The sequence below is a fragment of the Rhynchophorus ferrugineus genome, unplaced genomic scaffold, assembly GCF_030347505.1.
Source record: "Rhynchophorus ferrugineus isolate W39M unplaced genomic scaffold, kcgeb_rfMv2 rfM5, whole genome shotgun sequence".
Taxonomy (NCBI): Eukaryota; Metazoa; Arthropoda; class Insecta; order Coleoptera; family Curculionidae; genus Rhynchophorus; species Rhynchophorus ferrugineus.
In genome coordinates, this window is record NW_027472584.1 from 10718993 (window position 1) to 10737631 (window position 18639).

The 18639-nt window shown below is 31.0% G+C and overlaps 1 protein-coding gene across 2 annotated transcripts; it reads left to right on the forward strand.

Annotated features, from left to right (window-relative positions):
* Positions 1 to 554: 554 nt before the first annotated feature.
* Positions 555 to 6208, forward strand: L (zinc finger protein Lobe). 2 transcript variants are annotated; one of them, XM_076404702.1, is made up of 7 exons: positions 555 to 755; positions 812 to 978; positions 1031 to 1152; positions 3806 to 4160; positions 4221 to 4688; positions 4743 to 4989; positions 5053 to 6208. In XM_076404702.1, exons 1-7 carry the CDS (start codon positions 671 to 673, stop codon positions 5829 to 5831), a joined length of 2223 nt encoding a protein of 740 aa, XP_076260817.1. In that variant the 5' UTR covers positions 555 to 670; the 3' UTR covers positions 5832 to 6208. The 2 variants fall into 2 exon arrangements, with proteins under 2 accessions (XP_076260817.1, XP_076260818.1); XM_076404703.1 differs by lacking the exons at positions 555 to 755; positions 812 to 978 and having other exon boundaries at positions 1066 to 1152; positions 3778 to 4160.
* The last annotated feature ends 12431 nt before the right edge of the window (positions 6209 to 18639 follow it).

Consider the following 18639-nt stretch of genomic DNA (forward strand, 5'->3'; position numbering starts at 1 on the left):
GTGAATATCTATATATTTAATATATGTAATCATAAATATTTTTTGATCAATAAATAAATACATATCCCATACATTACATTTTCATACACATTCAATTTTCATACATAAGATATTTTAATAGTAATCTCCATAAATATATCAAAGACAATTATTATTTACTTTTTTTCCACTTTAATATACTTATTTAAATATATATAATGTTTTAATTAAGATGTTTTAAGATGCTTTAACCGTAATTTAAAAATATATCTAAGAATACATGAAATTGTTCTAATAATTTAAATACAATATCATAATAAACTTAAACACTAATTATAATAATATAATGCATACAATTCTACTCCTATTAAGAAACCTATATAAGTAATAAATAGTTCAGAATTTTAAGTAAATATTACGCTCTATATCTTTTCTTTGACCTCTAAATAAATACATTTTAGCTGAGCAAGCAAAATAGGTTAAAAATGAGAGAAATTTTCGAAAAAGGTAAAAAGAGAACAGCGATTGAAACGGGAATAGCGGCAACTTTGTAAGCGTAGGCGCAAATGTTTGCCAGTCGCACTCCAGACTTCAGAGTGGGTTCTACAGCGAGCTCTTGAGTTGATATTCGTAACACGCGAAAAAATATGTCGTGATATTTCAAAGGTTGAAAACGGTGTGTAGTAATAAAATGAAAATGTTATTTAAAGGACATAGTACCCGTTTAGAAATGGTGATTGAGAAAATTCATTCTCATAAAGAGGTGACTTATCAAGGTATTACACTAATTTAAATAATTTAGAGCAGGATAATTAAAGATCTTTGTATCTAGACAGTGAAATAATGAAAAATGATAATACCGATAATAATTTGGTATCGTCTGAAGCACCAGATTCTCCGAGATCATACACTTTTTCCGATACTGAAGAAGAAAAGGATTGTAGTAATGAGTCTCAGAAAAATACAGATTGTACTGATGGGATAAACTATTGCGAAAAAGTGAGTGTTTTTCGTATTTCATAGATAAATAAAGGTACAATTTCTATTATAGTTTTTATGTAAATATTGTCCAAGAGAGTTTAAACATAAAAGATCAAGAGATAGACATATTAAATTACATACAGGAGATAAAAAATATAAATGTATAAGATGCGAATCTGCTTTTGCACGAAGGTATGTTTAAATATTCCTAAGAAGTTAATATTTTGTCAATAAGATACTTATAAATACAATATACATAATTATACACAAACAAACACATTAAGCTGAATTAAAATATGTTTTGTTTTTAAATAAGGTTCGTAAGAAAATATTTTTATCACTATTTTTTTTATTCGTTCTTCTAAAATTCATATAAATTTAATAATAATATAATGACGATTTTTAAAATAAATCAATATAAATAACAAATGTTTTAAAAATATTTTAAGTATATTTTCATGTGGCTGTCTTCCTGATCAAATACGAATTTCCATATAAAATGTGTCTTTTTTTGTGAAAGGCAACAAAAAAAGGATAAAAGTTTTTATTTCAGTAAAGGCATTCGTAAAAGGTCAAAGGTAGCGAAAAAACAATTATATATTTAAAATGTGTGTGATTAATCTACTATTGGTTTAACCGCCATCGTTATGGAGATGTAGGTAATTGGTGATAGGTCGATATTATTTCAAATTTAATTAGAACTGCATTTGAATAGTATTGAATTATTCATGAAGTTCATTTATTATTCCGAGAAAACCCAATAAATATACTGTAAGATGTATTAAAATTACACGGAAATGAGTTGAAATTGTTCAACATATTTTTAACAGTATTTGAATATCACGCCACTGCAGCTGTCTAAGTATCACCAGATTTTCCAATATTTTCATTAGAATGTTATAATAAGAATTAGTGTTTGATAAATGTAGTCCGTGAGGTTGAATTATTTATTAGTTTACTCAGATTACTCAGATTTTGCAACACGATGCAGTCATTTTTCTAGCAACCGTTTTGCCATAATATATCCACTAGCTTTGATAACCTATAATAGATTATTTTGTGTATTCCCACTAGTCAATTTCACTAAATTTAAAACAGAAGCTACGGACTATATATATTAAGATTTACCGATTGTTTTGGAGCTTGGATGAGCTTATTCTATAACTTTTACACTTAAATTTATTGCAATATGTTAATTTTTCATTAATCATTATGCAATTCAATCCTTTCAGAGCGTTGAAGAAGTAGTTCGCTTGAGAAAAGACACAAATCAAAAAATATACCGTGTTTAATATCGCTATTTAATATTTTTTAATATTGAGTTTTTAATAATCTTTTGTAATATTTTGATTAATTTGAAAATTGCAGAACAATTAATGAGGTAACCATTAATGATTTAACTGGCATAATTTCAGCTAATATATGGTGTACCAAAATCACATCCTTAGCATAATTATCATAGCTCTCAGTAGGGATTCTATAAATATTTTTGATTTTATTTTAAGTTAAGCCATTAATTTTACGCAGTTACTCTTTATTTGCGTATTTGTATACAATTTGTTCAGTGTTGGTAACTTAAAAAATATTTTGACAGCTGACAGGATTGGCAAAGATGGAGAATATTTCAAAAATAACATCACGTTATATAAAAAACAGAGTAGGTCAGACTCAAAATCAAAGAACTGTACTTGTTAGTCCAAAGATACTCCCAATGTGGCCTAAGATAAAAGGGATTGGCTCATCAGTCAGTTTTAAAGCCTATTTATGGGGTGCAGATATGGAGTTGTACCACAACATCAAACCAACTAGTAATCCAACGCTGCCAAAATTCGATTAATTACTAAGAGATTATCGGTTTATAACCAACGAAAAACTGCACGATGACCTCGAAATTAAAAGGATTTTCAAAGTTATCCAAGATTTCGTCTTAAAACATGAAATAAGGTTATTAAATTACAAAGACATGGCAGCAATACAGTTATTGAACAACGCACAGGAAATTAAAAGCTCTAATCGAACCAAATCAAACAAACTAGTAGAGTGTATAGGTGTTACCATTACCTTTAGCTGGTACTTGTTTTAGTTTTATATTGATGCAAGTACAACAGGACATAAGTAATAAATTAATATTGTACTAAGCATATATAATGTAAGAAGTATTTGAAAAATAAAGAAAGTTTTTCGAGCAAAATATTTCTTGATAGCTTCATTAATCGTCAAATTTCAAAAATCACATGTGAAAATATAAAAAATAAATGAATCCACATTGCTGTTTGGCGTAGATGTTGGAATGGACCTAATTTCTTTGAAAAAGAAAGTGCTTAAAATCATTTTATAACACCCAGTTTTTTTTAAATAAATTTGATAACACTAATTTTCCAGGCCTAGTGATAATAATTGGCCTCCTAGATCATCTGATTTAATACCGCTTGATTTATTTTATGAGATTATATGCAGTCCAAAGGCTATATCACCACTCCTACGAGCACGCATGTATTGAAAGAGGAAATTAAATGCCACTAGAATGAAATTCACCTACATTTATGCAAAATGATCATGGAAAAAGACCATTTTAGTTCACAGAAGGGTGCGTTTATTCCAACAAAGTCGTGGATGACTAAACAAAGAAATTACAATTAAAAGTACATGTTTCTCTGTTTATTTCAAATCTTTTATAACAATATATATTAATAGTATAATAGTGTTCAATATTTATAAATATATAATTAAAGATAATATTAATTCAGCTTATTTGAAATATATATTCACGTTTTGATTTATTTTAAAACATTTATTAAAACACATGTAATTTTTCAGTGATCTGAATGATTTGAGATTTTTTTAGCGATCATTTAAAAATCCACCTAAAAACTCACGAAATGAGGAAAGCAAGCGAACCCAACCGATTCGGCAAGAGTTCGACTAACTCAAGTGCCTTGTCATTTCCTAAACAAATTTGTAAGAAAGAAATTGATAGGATTACGGAAAATAGTTCGGTATCCAGCTGCGGAAGTTCTTCGAGAAATACCCATAGCGGGGAAACGAGTTCCTTTACTGAAAAAACAATGGAGATTGAGGATAGTATGAAGATTAAGACCATTTGCGTGTATTGTTTCAGATGGTTTTCCAATATTGATTTAATGAATGAACATATTCAGTTATGTCATAGAGGCATTGGAACCTCCGTTAGAATAAAAGATGTAAATTGATATCACGTGTTACTATATATTATTGTTATTATTATTTTTTCTATTTTTTAGGAGATACCAAGTTCAGAAGAAACGCCCGATTTAAAACTAAAAGACGTATTTTTAGACGTAGAATATTCTAATCATGAGGAAGTAACGATTCAACCAAATGAAGACAGTCAATTATTTAAGCCACCATATTACGAAGATTCATCTCAAAAAACTTTTATCTGTGCTTGTTGCTACGAAAGATTGCCCAGTTTTAAAAGTTTTCTTTTCCACATGGAGGCTCATGTACCTTCCTCTAAACTAGATGCATGCCTTCAATGTGGAGAACAACTTAGTAATAACATGAATTTTGCTAGTCACTTCTTCAAGCATACAATGACACAGTTAAGTAATTATTTGTGTTGTTGTCATTGTAATAAATATTTTGAGAATACGGAAACCTTACAACATCATTTAAACAAAGAACATATTGTTAATTTATATAAATGCACGATGTGTGATCAAATATTCGATAATATGAACAGTGTAAAGGTATATAGTTTAACTATAACCTAATAAAAATATTATTTACTCTTTTTTTTACAGGCACATTTAAATATAGCACATGTTAGTAAAAGGATACATTTTCAATGCAATCTCTGTTCAACAACAAATATATTCCACGATAAAATATCAGCTGAAATACATTTTTCCAAATTCCACTCAGATAAGCTCTCTCTACAACCCTTCAACAATTTACTAGTATTCCAGTCTCAATCAGAAACATTCACTACGATATCCAAAGATAAGAATCCAGAAGAAATTATCCACGAACCATCAGGATATGGTTCAGGTTCTGACTAATTTACTCTATTAATTTATAAGCATTTTTTTATTATATTTAAATGTGTTTTAGGTTCAACGAATTTTCAATGTATATACTGCAAAGAATACTGTAAAACCCGTAATGATCTACAACTTCATCTACGATCTCACAGAATCTCGGATAAATCTCGACACAAATGTAACATTTGTGATGAAATATTTCAAACATCTTCGGAATTAGCTAATCATAAATTGATACATTGTAAAATTGTTGATGGTAATATCTGTGTTGAATGTAAAACGATTTTAGTTGATGAACAATCATTTTTTAAACATCAAATGAAACACAATGATGCGTCAAAGCCTAGCACAAAATTAAATTTAATATTGCCGTCAATTTGTATAATATGTGGCCAAACGTTGCAAAGTGACAAAGAAATTGAGTTACATGCAAAATTTCATTTGAAATTTTTATCAGAACAAGCGCAAACGCCATCAACATCTGGTTCGCCTTATTCAGATAAAAATATGATTCACAATGAACAAAATAACTGTACTATTCCTTTAGATGTGTCAATGGAACTTCAATGTTATTTATGCAAGAAGGCGTTTTCATCCAAAGAACATCTACAAGTTCATTTAATAGAACATAATTTTTTTGGTATTAATCAGTTTAGTTGTTACGTCTGTTCATCTGTGTTTACTGGTGCTGGCGGCTTACAGAGTCATCTGTGCGAACATAATTTAACAGAAAAACCTTATCAATGTTCCCAATGCTCAGCTGGTTTCTTCTTTCGCGCAGAGTTGGATAATCATCGTTATTTACATAATTTTAAAGTACAATTTAATTACTTCACAACAAACTCGTAAATATAATAATTATATCCTGAATGCGCTTGTTTTGTAATAAGCTAAATTAAATAACTAAATTATTTAGAACAATCAATTTAACGTTGTTAGATTTACCAAGTGCTTTAAGAATACTGTGCCTTGGTTAAACAGTTAAGATTTAAGGTGTACTCATGACTGCAATTTGTAACAACATTAAAATGGTAATTATAAGAAATTTGGTTGTTCAATTTAACTTATAATATTAATTTGTAAATGTTTTAAGTTGTTAAAACAGCTGTTAAAAGCCATGTACAAGTAGATTATAATATTCTTTATCATGTAAATGTATGTAAATATTTTTTTAGACACAATGCTATTTAATGTAATTGTTTACTAAATAAAATATATGTAAATACATTTGTAAGGATTTTCGTTATTTATTTCAATGTTTGCATATTCTTCAGAACCTGATTTTTTATTTGTTCCACTCTAACAATAAATACCAATATTTCACAAAACATTACGTTCTTTAATTAACATTTGGTTTTAAAAAATATATTTAATTTCAGATGGATGCAAATTTATACACGCTTTTAAAATCAGTTTTGTTTTTATTTGTAGAATACTTTTTTGAATTTTAATTTTCTGCATTTGCATTTAAAATACTTCGTTGAATAAACATGAAATAAACATACAATAGCTTATTTTATTTTTGTTTAACATAACGTTATATATTCTTCCAGTATATTAAATTAACATTCGCCTAAAAAGAAAATAAATAAAGTAGGATTTATTTTTGGACTTTGCTACTATCGGAAGAAAATTTGGCATTTTGCCAAACTTTGCTCCAAAGTATATGTATAGGGTTGGTGATATATATATTGTATATAGCATATTATATTAATTAATTTATGCTTTTGGGATTAAAAAATTGCAAAACAAATGGTTTATTTAGTTTCCCAAATTGATTGATTTATTACTTGAATGCACGTATTTTAATCAACAATGTTGGTTAGAGAAAAAGCGAAGAACAACTGCTTAACGACCTAACCTAACTATTAACTTAGATAGTTTTGATAATTCTCCACATAATATCGTTTTCTATTTAGTATTATCGAGTTATTCATTGGATACAGACAAATTAATTTTCGATATTTATTACTTATGTTGTTTGATTTGAATAAATATGCTGCCGAAACCCATTACACTCGTTTATAGCTCTATAGTAATATTGCTCCATCATATCTCAAAATAGGTTTTGACATAGGACGGCATCAGAGAATCAAAAAAAGTTCGAAAATAATGAACTGCAATACTTATTAGACGTAGATCCAATAGTAGTGTTTCAAAAGGCTTTCAGACAGCTTAAATTAGTAGTAAAATAGCATCAGATATTTACATCCGATAAGAAAGATTCAAAAAGAGAGAAAATGTTAACCACACGAATCCAGGTAAAAAAGAAGAGTTTTCTGTAAGTTATTATATTTTAGTAATTATTATTAAGTAAACCACAATGGAATGTTACGTAATTAAGCAGCGAATGCAAATAATAAACTAGAATATCAACATTAAATGTTATATATATATATATTTATTTAAGTTTTATTTATTACATGCATCACGTTAGACAAAAAGCAAAACACATTAGAACCAAAATAAAACAACTATACTGGTTAGTCGGAAGATATTCTCAACTTGATCTAAAATGAAAAATGTTGATCTATAATACAATTATAAAGCCACTTTGGACCTATGGGGTGCAAATATGGGGTTGCACTAACAATTCAAATCAGTTAGTCATACAGCGCTGTCAAAATAAGGTTCTTCGATTGATTACCAATGCCTATCGCTATGCAACCAATGAAGAACTGCACGATGACCTGGAAATCAAATGGATTTGCGAAGTTGTGCAGGATTTCGCCTTGAAACACGAAAGAAGATTACTAAATCATACTAACGTGGAAGCAATACAACTGCTGGACAGCGCGCAGGATGTCAAGAGATTGAAGCGAACCAAACCATACGAACTTATATAAAGTGTATATATTTAGTGTAAACTATAGCTATAAGTTAATAATTAATAAATAATTATAATTTATAATTGAGGAATAGATACTGATGTATTTTCTCGCACTCGTCTTGCTTGTTAATTAATCCAAGTACATAGGAAAAGTAGTAATAAATTAATTGTAAATTAAGATTGTACTAAGCGTATCTAATAAAGATGTTACAAAAAAAATATAAAAAGACCCGTCGGCCCTATCTTAGTATCTGGTGCAATAATATTTATGTATTAATACTGTTCTTTTTCTATTAAATGCACCTCACTATACTATACTATACAAGATCAAATGGTTTTTTTTTCCAGTTCTGGTATTATCTAATACTTGTATTACGTCGATATTGGCATGAGAATGAAATCTGTCCTAATGTCTTCTTGCAAATCCTGTCTTGATTTGGTTGATCCTGGTTGAGCTTGATTTCCTGGGTGACAATCGGTATCTGAAGCGCTTGGTGTAAGTTATAAGTATTGCAGTATCTCGGTGTACCTACAATACTTTTCAGGATTTTGTTTTCGTGGAACATCCTCACAATTGAATTCCATATGTCCATGTAGGTTTCTATACTTATATAATAGCAATTTATTATGTACTGATAATTATGATTTTCTTCCAATTAACCAATACAATTTTCTATATTTTAACTCCAGTTTTTCCCGATTGTTTACATGTTCCTTCTAGTAAAGCATCAAGATTCATTCCGAGATATTTAGAATTGTTGATATATAAATAATTATTATTTTTATTGGCGTTCTAATTATATTGCACATGTATAGATCTACTTTTGTTAATTAAGTTTGGTATCCAATAATTTATATTGTCACTTGCCTGTCGTAATTCTCGTATGGCTTCATCCGTGGTTCTTCCATAATTTCGTGGCTGCAGCCATCGTGATATTTTCCATTTGTGATATATCACATATGTAGAGTATGTAAAGAATTGATCCCAATGCACTTCCTTATGATATACCTGCTTTAGCTTCTTTTATTGTAGAGTAGGCTTCCTCTTGTTTAACCCTAAGTATTATGGCTGTACCTAATGTAAGATTTCAATAGTTCAGTGAATTGTTTCGGTAACATTTTCTATAGCTTATGGACAAGGCCGTCATGCCATACCTTATCGGAAGCTTAAATGTTATATAATATATATATGATATTATATGACGTGAATTTACTGTTTTATTGAACGGTTTATATGGGTTACAAATTGAGCAATTAATTTCCATTGACTGAAAACTCTTTCACCGTATGGCCAATCGTTGCCACGCAAAAGGATGACTTTGTGTTTGTTACTCACAATTGTCGTTTTCATTTGCAACAATATGTAGTTCAATTTGTTCCCTGATGTCGGTAGACATCTTCGACAGCAGCTCGTAATATACTACATCTTGATAATTTCACCATATGCACAACAAGACCATATGAGTATTTTTGAGTATATGATATTTCTCCTCAACTGTAGTCTCACCAAGATCCCTGGAGACTATAAGCAGCATGCTTCAATCCAAAAAGTCACCGGGTTTCGACGAATTATCGACCACCCAGTACCGGCTAATACAGTAAAGAATTGGTCCCAATACACTTCCTTATGATATACCTGCTTTAGCTTCTTTTATTGTAGAGTAGGCTTCCTCTTGTTTAACCCTAAGTATTCTGGCTGTACCTAAAGTAAAATTTCAATAGTTCAGTGAATTGTTTCGGTAACATTTTCTATAGCGTATGGACAAGGCCGTCAAGCCATACCTTATCGAAAGCTTAAATGTTATATAATACATATATGATATTATAAAATCATGCATCTCTTTAAAAAAGTTTCTAGATTATCATATAACTTAAATTTGGTAATTACACATTCACATTTGACAAATGTTAACTAATATTATGTATTTATCCTTCATTATAAAATAAGCTACATAAGTATAGTGATTGCAATTCAAAATTATCGATTTAATTTAGCTCATGGGATTAAGATATGTGACGATATCTGGAAATTACATGTGTTTAAAACTCTTCATTAACTTTCCCAGCGGATTTCAAATAAATCCGGACATAAATACAATATTTGTGTTGATATATTATAAGAGTTGTTATGTTTAAATTTGTTACATTTGAATTTCAAAACATAAATGATGTTTAGCACTAGCAAATTTAGCTATTAATGAAAGGATTAATATATCTCCTTATATATTTAAATCAAGGTCAATATTTTAACATATTTCATATTAATATTCATAGAAAACTTGTGGAAACCTTCTCTATATTATTATAATTACATTCTCTCTCATTTACTTTCTAATATTAACGGTAAAACTGGTGTTGGAAAATTTTTCCAACAACCCTGTAAGTGTTAGTTATGGATTATCGGCAGCAGTAATGCCGCGAACATGCATATCCACAAGGGAAGCCGTGGCTGGAATTTCTCTGGGGAATGCATTAATTTTGTGCCGCCTGGCGCGTACTTCCCCCCAGGGAATCCAGCTTCACGAGCGGGATCCAGGAGATCTCCAGGGAATAACTTCAATGTCGGAGCTCATTTTCCTTTTTTTGCGCGTTTTTTTCCTTTTGAAGTTTTGGCAGACGGTCTTCTTACTATTCCCATCTGTGTACTTATATTTAATTTTTATATTTATGAATAGTACTTAACTAAATGCTGCCGAAAATATCTCAAATGAAATCCAGACAGAGTAATATCATGGATATTGCAACTTATGCCTATTTTATGAACGTAAAGAGTATTTATGCTGTGTGACTAAATCAACAAAATTTATAAATTTTAATTATATATTTTAGTTTTAATTTTTCGAGAAAAGTGTATTAATTACTGATTAATATAAATTTTTAAATATATTTTATATTATTTTAAATGTAGAAAATACGGCATGTGAAGAAGTGTGATTAGCATAGTTAAACATTATATGAAGAAAACGGAGATAAATCATGTAATGTCTTATCAAAATAACAGTGAACTCACGTCATCAAGATGTCTAAAATATTGCCTATCGTCATTTGTAAATTCGTTTTAAGATCAGACAATATTCTCATTTTATTATGGTTAGAAAGAGATACAATGCTATCTGATGAAGTTTGAACATGTAACCGAATCAGCCTACAAAAGTCGCCCGGTTGTCAAGCGTGTGCAAAATTCCTCAAAACATTTGTTATAATTACAAGGTTAATTACTGTTTGTTATGATAAACGTTGCTTATTACTCTGGTCGAAAATGCCGAAGCCATTCGTCAGCATCAACAGATTGCATCTCTAACCAGTTACTTCTAACAAGAACGAGATAATGGGGCCCCCCTCTTGCCAGTAAAATGCGTTAGAGAGGTAAGCAATGTTATTCTTAAATCCTAAGTTGCGGTTTTTATTGACGTCTTATTATTTGAGAATTTATAAATTTAGATGACACATGGATATTTCAGAATGGGACATTGGATCACTCATGACAAGATGATAATAAAATTAATAACATAAAGACAACATTGATGGAAATAGGTAAAAGTTGGAATAACAATTGACTAGGTTTTGTTAGTCATAACATTTATCAATAATTCATTGCAGATATATTTTTCTTTTTGCTGAAAGCAGAAATGGTATTATTCCTTGTGCAAAGTTAGTGTTAAGTTTAAGAAAGATTACCATGGAGAAATAAATCATGTTTTAGATGTGGTTTGAAAACCAGCTTTTAAAGAACTTGGAGGAACCATCAGTTATTGTTATGAACAATACATTATTCCATAGTACAAGCAAGAAATCCCTGGATATGCAACATAGGAAGAAGCATTGTATACAATAACACTATCGATTTGTATGGACTCGATCAGCCACACTAAAGAAGAAATTAAGAAATGGTGGAATCGTGAACAAGAATTAGTTCGATGGGAAATTAGAAGCTTAGTTATTCACTTGAATAACGATTTCGAAGGTGACAGTGATTGATTGAAACTTTCTGGATGTGGGATTATGATTCAATACCGACAATTACCAAGACAAGGTGATAAAAGTGGAAACAGCTAAAGATGAGTCTATAATTGATATAGGATAACTCTAGAAAATCATATAATAGAAATCATCTGTGAAATCAATCATATGTGAAAGATTTATGTGCACGGATATGTGTGTAATTGCTAACAATATGAGCATTTGATTAATATGCATGAGGAGAAAAAGATACAAACTGTTTTGCATATGCATTAAGGAGAATGCAGTTATTAAATCTAGTTTCATCAAGAGAGATGTATATAGGTAGTAGCAGAAAAAACTAAGGAGCAAGAGAGTGATATCAAAATTACTTTAAAAGGAAACACCGAACGTAACAAAAACTAATAGAAGACATAGAAGGGAAATATGCTCTAATGAAATTAAAATACGTTACTTGGATATTTAATTGTTAATTAGGTAGATTAGGCCTCAAGGGAATACCACTACAAAAAAAACGCGTCTAGAATTTTACATTAGAGGAGCCGTGGAAAAGAGTTAAATGTAGATATAATAAAACACAAGCTTAACTACTATAAATAATACTATAATGTTAAAATAACTTATATTTGATAATAGTTTTGTTTGATTATTTTACTTAGATCTGAATTTTATTATATGTCAAAGCCAAAATGAACTAAAACTTGGAGTTGATATTGATATTGCGACAATTTGACGTTATCAATTTATATGAAGTGAATTTACTGTTTCATTGAACGGTCTGTGTTACAAATTGAGCAATTAATTTCCATTGACTGAAAACTCATGCAACGTGTGGCCAAGCGTTGTCACGCAAAAGTATGACTTTGCGTTTGTTACTCATAATTGTCGTTTTCTTTTGCAACAATATGTAGTTCAATTTGTTCATCTGACGTCGGTAGAAATCTTCGACAGCAGCTCGTAATATACTACATCTTGATAATCTCACCATATGCACAACAAGACCTTATGAGTATTTTTGAGTTTATGATATTTCTCCTGAACCATCTAGTTTCACCAAGATCCCTGGAGACTATAAGCAGCGTGCTTCATTCCAGAAAATCACCGGGTTTCGACGAATTATCGACCACCAAGTACCGGCTAATACAGACAACTCCATTCTGAAGCTGCAACATTTTCCAGCGTCTTACAGATTATTCTTGTGTATTTTGAAACACGCGCATATTGCGGTTATACCGAAGACAGAAACAAAATCCTCTGCTTCAGTTTAGAGGCCCATCAGTCGTGCACACAGTGCTAAGTGCCATTTTAAAGCTTGCCGAAAGCACCATTCTCTACAATTTAAACAGCTACATAAAGGCAAACAACACCATTACTGGTGAACAGTTAGGGATCCACACACATCATTCAGCCGTCCAACAGGCTACCCGTTTGGCCGCAAGCATCCACAACGCCCTTAACAAGTGTCAGAAGCTTGGAGCAGCCCTCCTGGACTTAATCAAATATTCTGACAAGGTTTAGCACGACGGTTTAATTGCAAAATGCGTCCTAGGTCTACTAGAAGGCCTAACCTCCCTCATCATCACTTCTTTCGGGCAGATCGTCTCAGGAGAAGAAAAGGAAATCTCTCTCAAGTCGAAAATTCATCAACGCTGTTTCCCCAAGGCTCTCCCTTGGCCCCCGCTCTATTTAATAATATTACTTCAGATCCACCAAGAACAGAACACATTGACGTCGCGTTCTAAGCATATGACAAGAAGACTCTAAAAACAGCTAGATCACGCGGTCCAGTGGCTTAAATTCTGGAAGTTGCAAATCAACTATCAGAAGATCCAAGCCATTATTATCAAGCCTTACAGATCATTTAATTCAAGATTCACCCAACAACCTGTTCGCACAAAGCTATGATGGAGCAGCTGTGATGAGCGGCCAACATGCAGGCCTTCAAGCATTAATTAAAAAAAATAAATTTGATTTTGTCCAAAGCTGCTTCCACAAATAAGCAAGTGCGTGTATTTTTTTGGCAATCTATAAGACAGTCCCAGCTTTTTCACCCCAACGAGTCGATGTGTTGAACAAATTCGTGAACAGAAGGATCCTCTACGGCGCTCCAGTCCATTGGCCCAGTATTCTTGGCCCATTGTTATATCTATTGTACACAGCTGACCTAACGACCACAAGAAATACTACTACCGCAACATATGCTGACGATATAGCGGTTTTATCATCACACGAGTATCCAATATCAGCCACAAGAAACATTCAACTTCATCTTAACAAAGTCGAAGTGTGGTTGAAAACGTGGCGTATCAAAGCAATTGAGACAAAATCTACCCATGTGACATTCACATTTTGTAGAAGAACAAGTCCCTCAGTAAAATTGAATAATCAGGAACTTCCGCCAGCAGACAATGTTAAAGATTTGGGAATGCATTTCGATCGACGTTTGACATGGAAAAAAACATATAGTGAAAAAACGCAAACCGCTTGGGGTAAAACCAAACCAAATGTACTGGCTAATAGGGCGTAAATCTAAATTATCATTAGATAACATGGTTTTGCTATATAAGTCAATACTGAGGCCCATTTGGACCTATGCTATTGAATGTGGGGTACTACTAACAAATCTAACATAGATATTCTCCAGAGGTTCCAGAATAAAGTATTGTAAGTTATCGTCGATGCCCTATATTACGTGTCCAAGAACCTGATTCAGCGCGATATCCCCATAGAATCCACAACGAGTTTGATTCGGAATGTTAGTGCGAAGTACTCTGAAAGACTATTAGTGCATCCCAAAGTACTCGCCATATCACTGTTCAGATTACTGTGCATGAATATCTCGACATGCTCAATAATTAACTTCTTACTATGACTAGCATAATTTGTCAAAACCAACCATAAATCAAAATGATAATGCGCGATATACACAGTTTAAAAGTTTAGTCTGAAATTGAGGAGTATCAGAAAATCATCAAACACCTTTCCTGGACAGACCTCAACATAACTGAATCGTTATGGGAAGTTTTATAGCACAGAGTGAGGAGTAGATGAATATCTTCAACATCAGTGAAGCAAGTGGCGAATGTTTTATCACAAGAATGCAAATTATGCCTCAACACCTTATTAGTAAATAAATATTGTGTATATGTCAAGAGTTCATATTATTTTATCATAATGTATTTCAAATAGTGCAATATTTCAGAGGCCGATTTCCCTTAATTATGTAATTTTGTAAGGACTAATTAAATACCGATATAAAAAATATTCTGGGACCGATTATATTATCGTTAAACTGGAATTAAATTGAGGAATATAGGAAACCATAGTATAAGACATTAGGTGAGGTCATTTTTAACATTATTATTTACGTTATCATCCTTAAATTAAATCCTTAGCCGGTGTTGCGAAAGACCGAAGACTATTTATTAACCAATACGCTGCAATTAATACCGCAGAATTTCTTATTTAAGCCGGGCTGTTTTTGTAAACAGCTGATTTGGCTTTAAATGTTATTAAAAATCTATTTTTAGATTACTATTTACAATCTTAAGTTATTACTTTGAGTAACTGGTTTTTGTATTTTTGATATAAAATTCTATATTTATTCGATAAAAATATACTAAAATGTTACTATTGTTACTGTATTAAAATGTTATTTTAATTCACATGTTGCCATATTTCAAAAAAATAAATGTTATAATGGTTATGACAAAATAATAACGTTATATTAAAAACACGCAAATAAAAGAAACAAAATGCGTGGCCATTTCCTTTTCGGTTTAATAGTGAAGTACCAAAAAAAACTAAATGCAAGTCTATTTTAAGAAAAATCAATCAATAAAAAAATACAATTAAAAAACATAAAAATAATTATTTTCTATCAAAAGATTATAAAAACTTGAATATAATGTTACTCTTTCACTTGTTTATTTCTCTTAATAGAAACAGCAACATGCAACATGCAAGTATAAAATAAAAAATCTTTTATTTTTTAAAATAACAACATGCAACTGCAAAATAAAAAATCTTTTATTTTTTCCCTTGTTCAACACCAAGTATTATATCAAAATAATTAGTGTATAGTCATTAATCGGTGAGATTTATTAAATAATTTTATCATAACTGTGTAGTTGTTGATGTTTAAGCTGAAATACATTAGGTAATTATTTAAGTATGTCAGATTTTAAGGAAATGTAAGTTTCTAGTTTTGGTATTTTTATTGATTATAGTATTTATATTATCGTAGCAAAAATAGTAGTTGCATAATTTCGTTTTATATAAATTAACTTTTTTATAAAATATTTTCAGAATATATATTGAGGACAAAATGGCGGAGGCAAATTAAAATATTTGGAAATATGTACATTATTATAAATTATCATGATTCATTGAAATTATTTTATTCATTTTTGGCTAGTATATCTGTATGCTTCCTAAATTTATAGAAAATATATTTCTAAAGAATAAATCCTAAATATATAGTAATTTTGTATACATTTTGTACATTGCTTTCTGTCGGTTTGATTGTAACAATTTCGATATCTCAATGCAGATCATTGCCAACATGCAGGCCTTCAAGCATTAATTAAAAAAAATAAATTTGATTTTGTCCAAAGCTGCTTCCACAAATAAGCCAGTGCGTGTATTTTTTTGGCAATCTATAAGACAGTCCCAGCTTTTTCACCCCAACGAGTCGATGTGTTGAACAAATTCGTGAACAGAAGGATCCTCTACGGCGCTCCAGTCCATTGGCCCAGTATTCTTGGCCCATTGTTATATCTATTGTACACAGCTGACCTAACGACCACAAGAAATACTACTACCGCAACATATGCTGACGATATAGCGGTTTTATCATCACACGAGTATCCAATATCAGCCACAAGAAACATTCAACTTCATCTTAACAAAGTCGAAGTGTGGTTGAAAACGTGGCGTATCAAAGCAATTGAGACAAAATCTACCCATGTGACATTCACATTTTGTAGAAGAACAAGTCCCTCAGTAAAATTGAATAATCAGGAACTTCCGCCAGCAGACAATGTTAAAGATTTGGGAATGCATTTCGATCGACGTTTGACATGGAAAAAAACATATAGTGAAAAAACGCAAACCGCTTGGGGTAAAACCAAACCAAATGTACTGGCTAATAGGGCGTAAATCTAAATTATCATTAGATAACATGGTTTTGCTATATAAGTCAATACTGAGGCCCATTTGGACCTATGCTATTGAATGTGGGGTACTACTAACAAATCTAACATAGATATTCTCCAGAGGTTCCAGAATAAAGTATTGTAAGTTATCGTCGATGCCCTATATTACGTGTCCAAGAACCTGATTCAGCGCGATATCCCCATAGAATCCACAACGAGTTTGATTCGGAATGTTAGTGCGAAGTACTCTGAAAGACTATTAGTGCATCCCAAAGTACTCGCCATACAGTTAAATGTGCGCGATGACAGTGAGGTGCGTAGGCTCAAACGCAATAATAATCAATAATTATGTCTAGAATGAGCTAGAACAGCTTTTAGAATAAGTTAGGATAGACTTTAAAATAAGTTAGAATAGTATCTAGAATAATATTTAGATTATAAGTTGTATAATAGATCACTTACTGAAGTGATCTTCTACACATCAGGATAGTTATATAATATAACTGAAATCATGTAATAATACTTATTGCCCACGGTCAGATTGTTGAGGTTCTAGGAGACTAAAAAAAATGCCGTGTACGAGAATAGAAACAATCTCATTGAGTGCGTGGATGAAATAGAAGATCAATTCTCCAGCAACACAGTCTGTAGTGCAGCAGTCTTTATTAGTTGTACGTTAAATAATCCGATCTTCAATTTTTTTAAAACCTTTTTTCATCATGTGTATACTACGTAGATATCCCTTTTAACCAACTATTGCAAAAAAATCCAACCTACTGGAAAAGAAACGCTATCGGTAATTTTAAATGCAGTATTATTCAAGTTTGAAATAATATTGATGACATCACTAGTGAAGCATCATATATAATAAGTCATGAGCCAGAAAATAAACGAGACCGTCCAGGCAAGAGTAAATTTGATCAGCAAATTTCTGCTTTGTGTGATGATATAATAAATTGTGCAAAAGGTCGATTGCATTTTAAAGAGCATCTAGTAGTCGCATAAGTTTTCTTTTCGAAATACTTTGGGGAGTTTGCGGTTTGCGGTTTCTTTCTGAATGATTGCAGAACAATAAATGATACAATACCTCTTCGAAAATTTGTAATAGCAAAAATCTAGGAGACACGTTGAAGGAGACTAGACAATTATTAGAAATCCTTGTAAATACTCCAATGTCAACATCAGAGGCTGAAAGGTGTTTCTCAACTCTAAAGCGCATCAAAACGTTTCTCAGAAATTCAATTACCGAAGATCGTTTTTCACAGCTTTTTCCATGCTATCTACTGAAAAACAGTTTATCGAAATAAACAATTTTAATGACAAAGTGATCACCAATTTTGCGAACAGAAAAGAACATAGGATAGACTTAATTTATAAAAAAAATTGGTCAGTTTTTTTTGCAAAAATTGCAGAACACCTTAAAAATTTTATCAGGAGCCGCCACCGCAATTAACATATTTATAATTTACGGTATACAGGAATGTTATAAATGAAGTAATACTAAATAAAAGAATTCTAAGTATATAAATAAAAAATACTAAATACAATATTTAATATTGTGTACTATAACACATCATCTTGGTGGAACAGTTATTATTAGGTGTTCTATATGTTTTGATAGATTATAAAAATTTCTTTCAGCGGTCTCGAGTTTAGTTTAATTTCATATAATCTCAACTCTAGGATTTTACACCTTGGCTTTCACTTTACA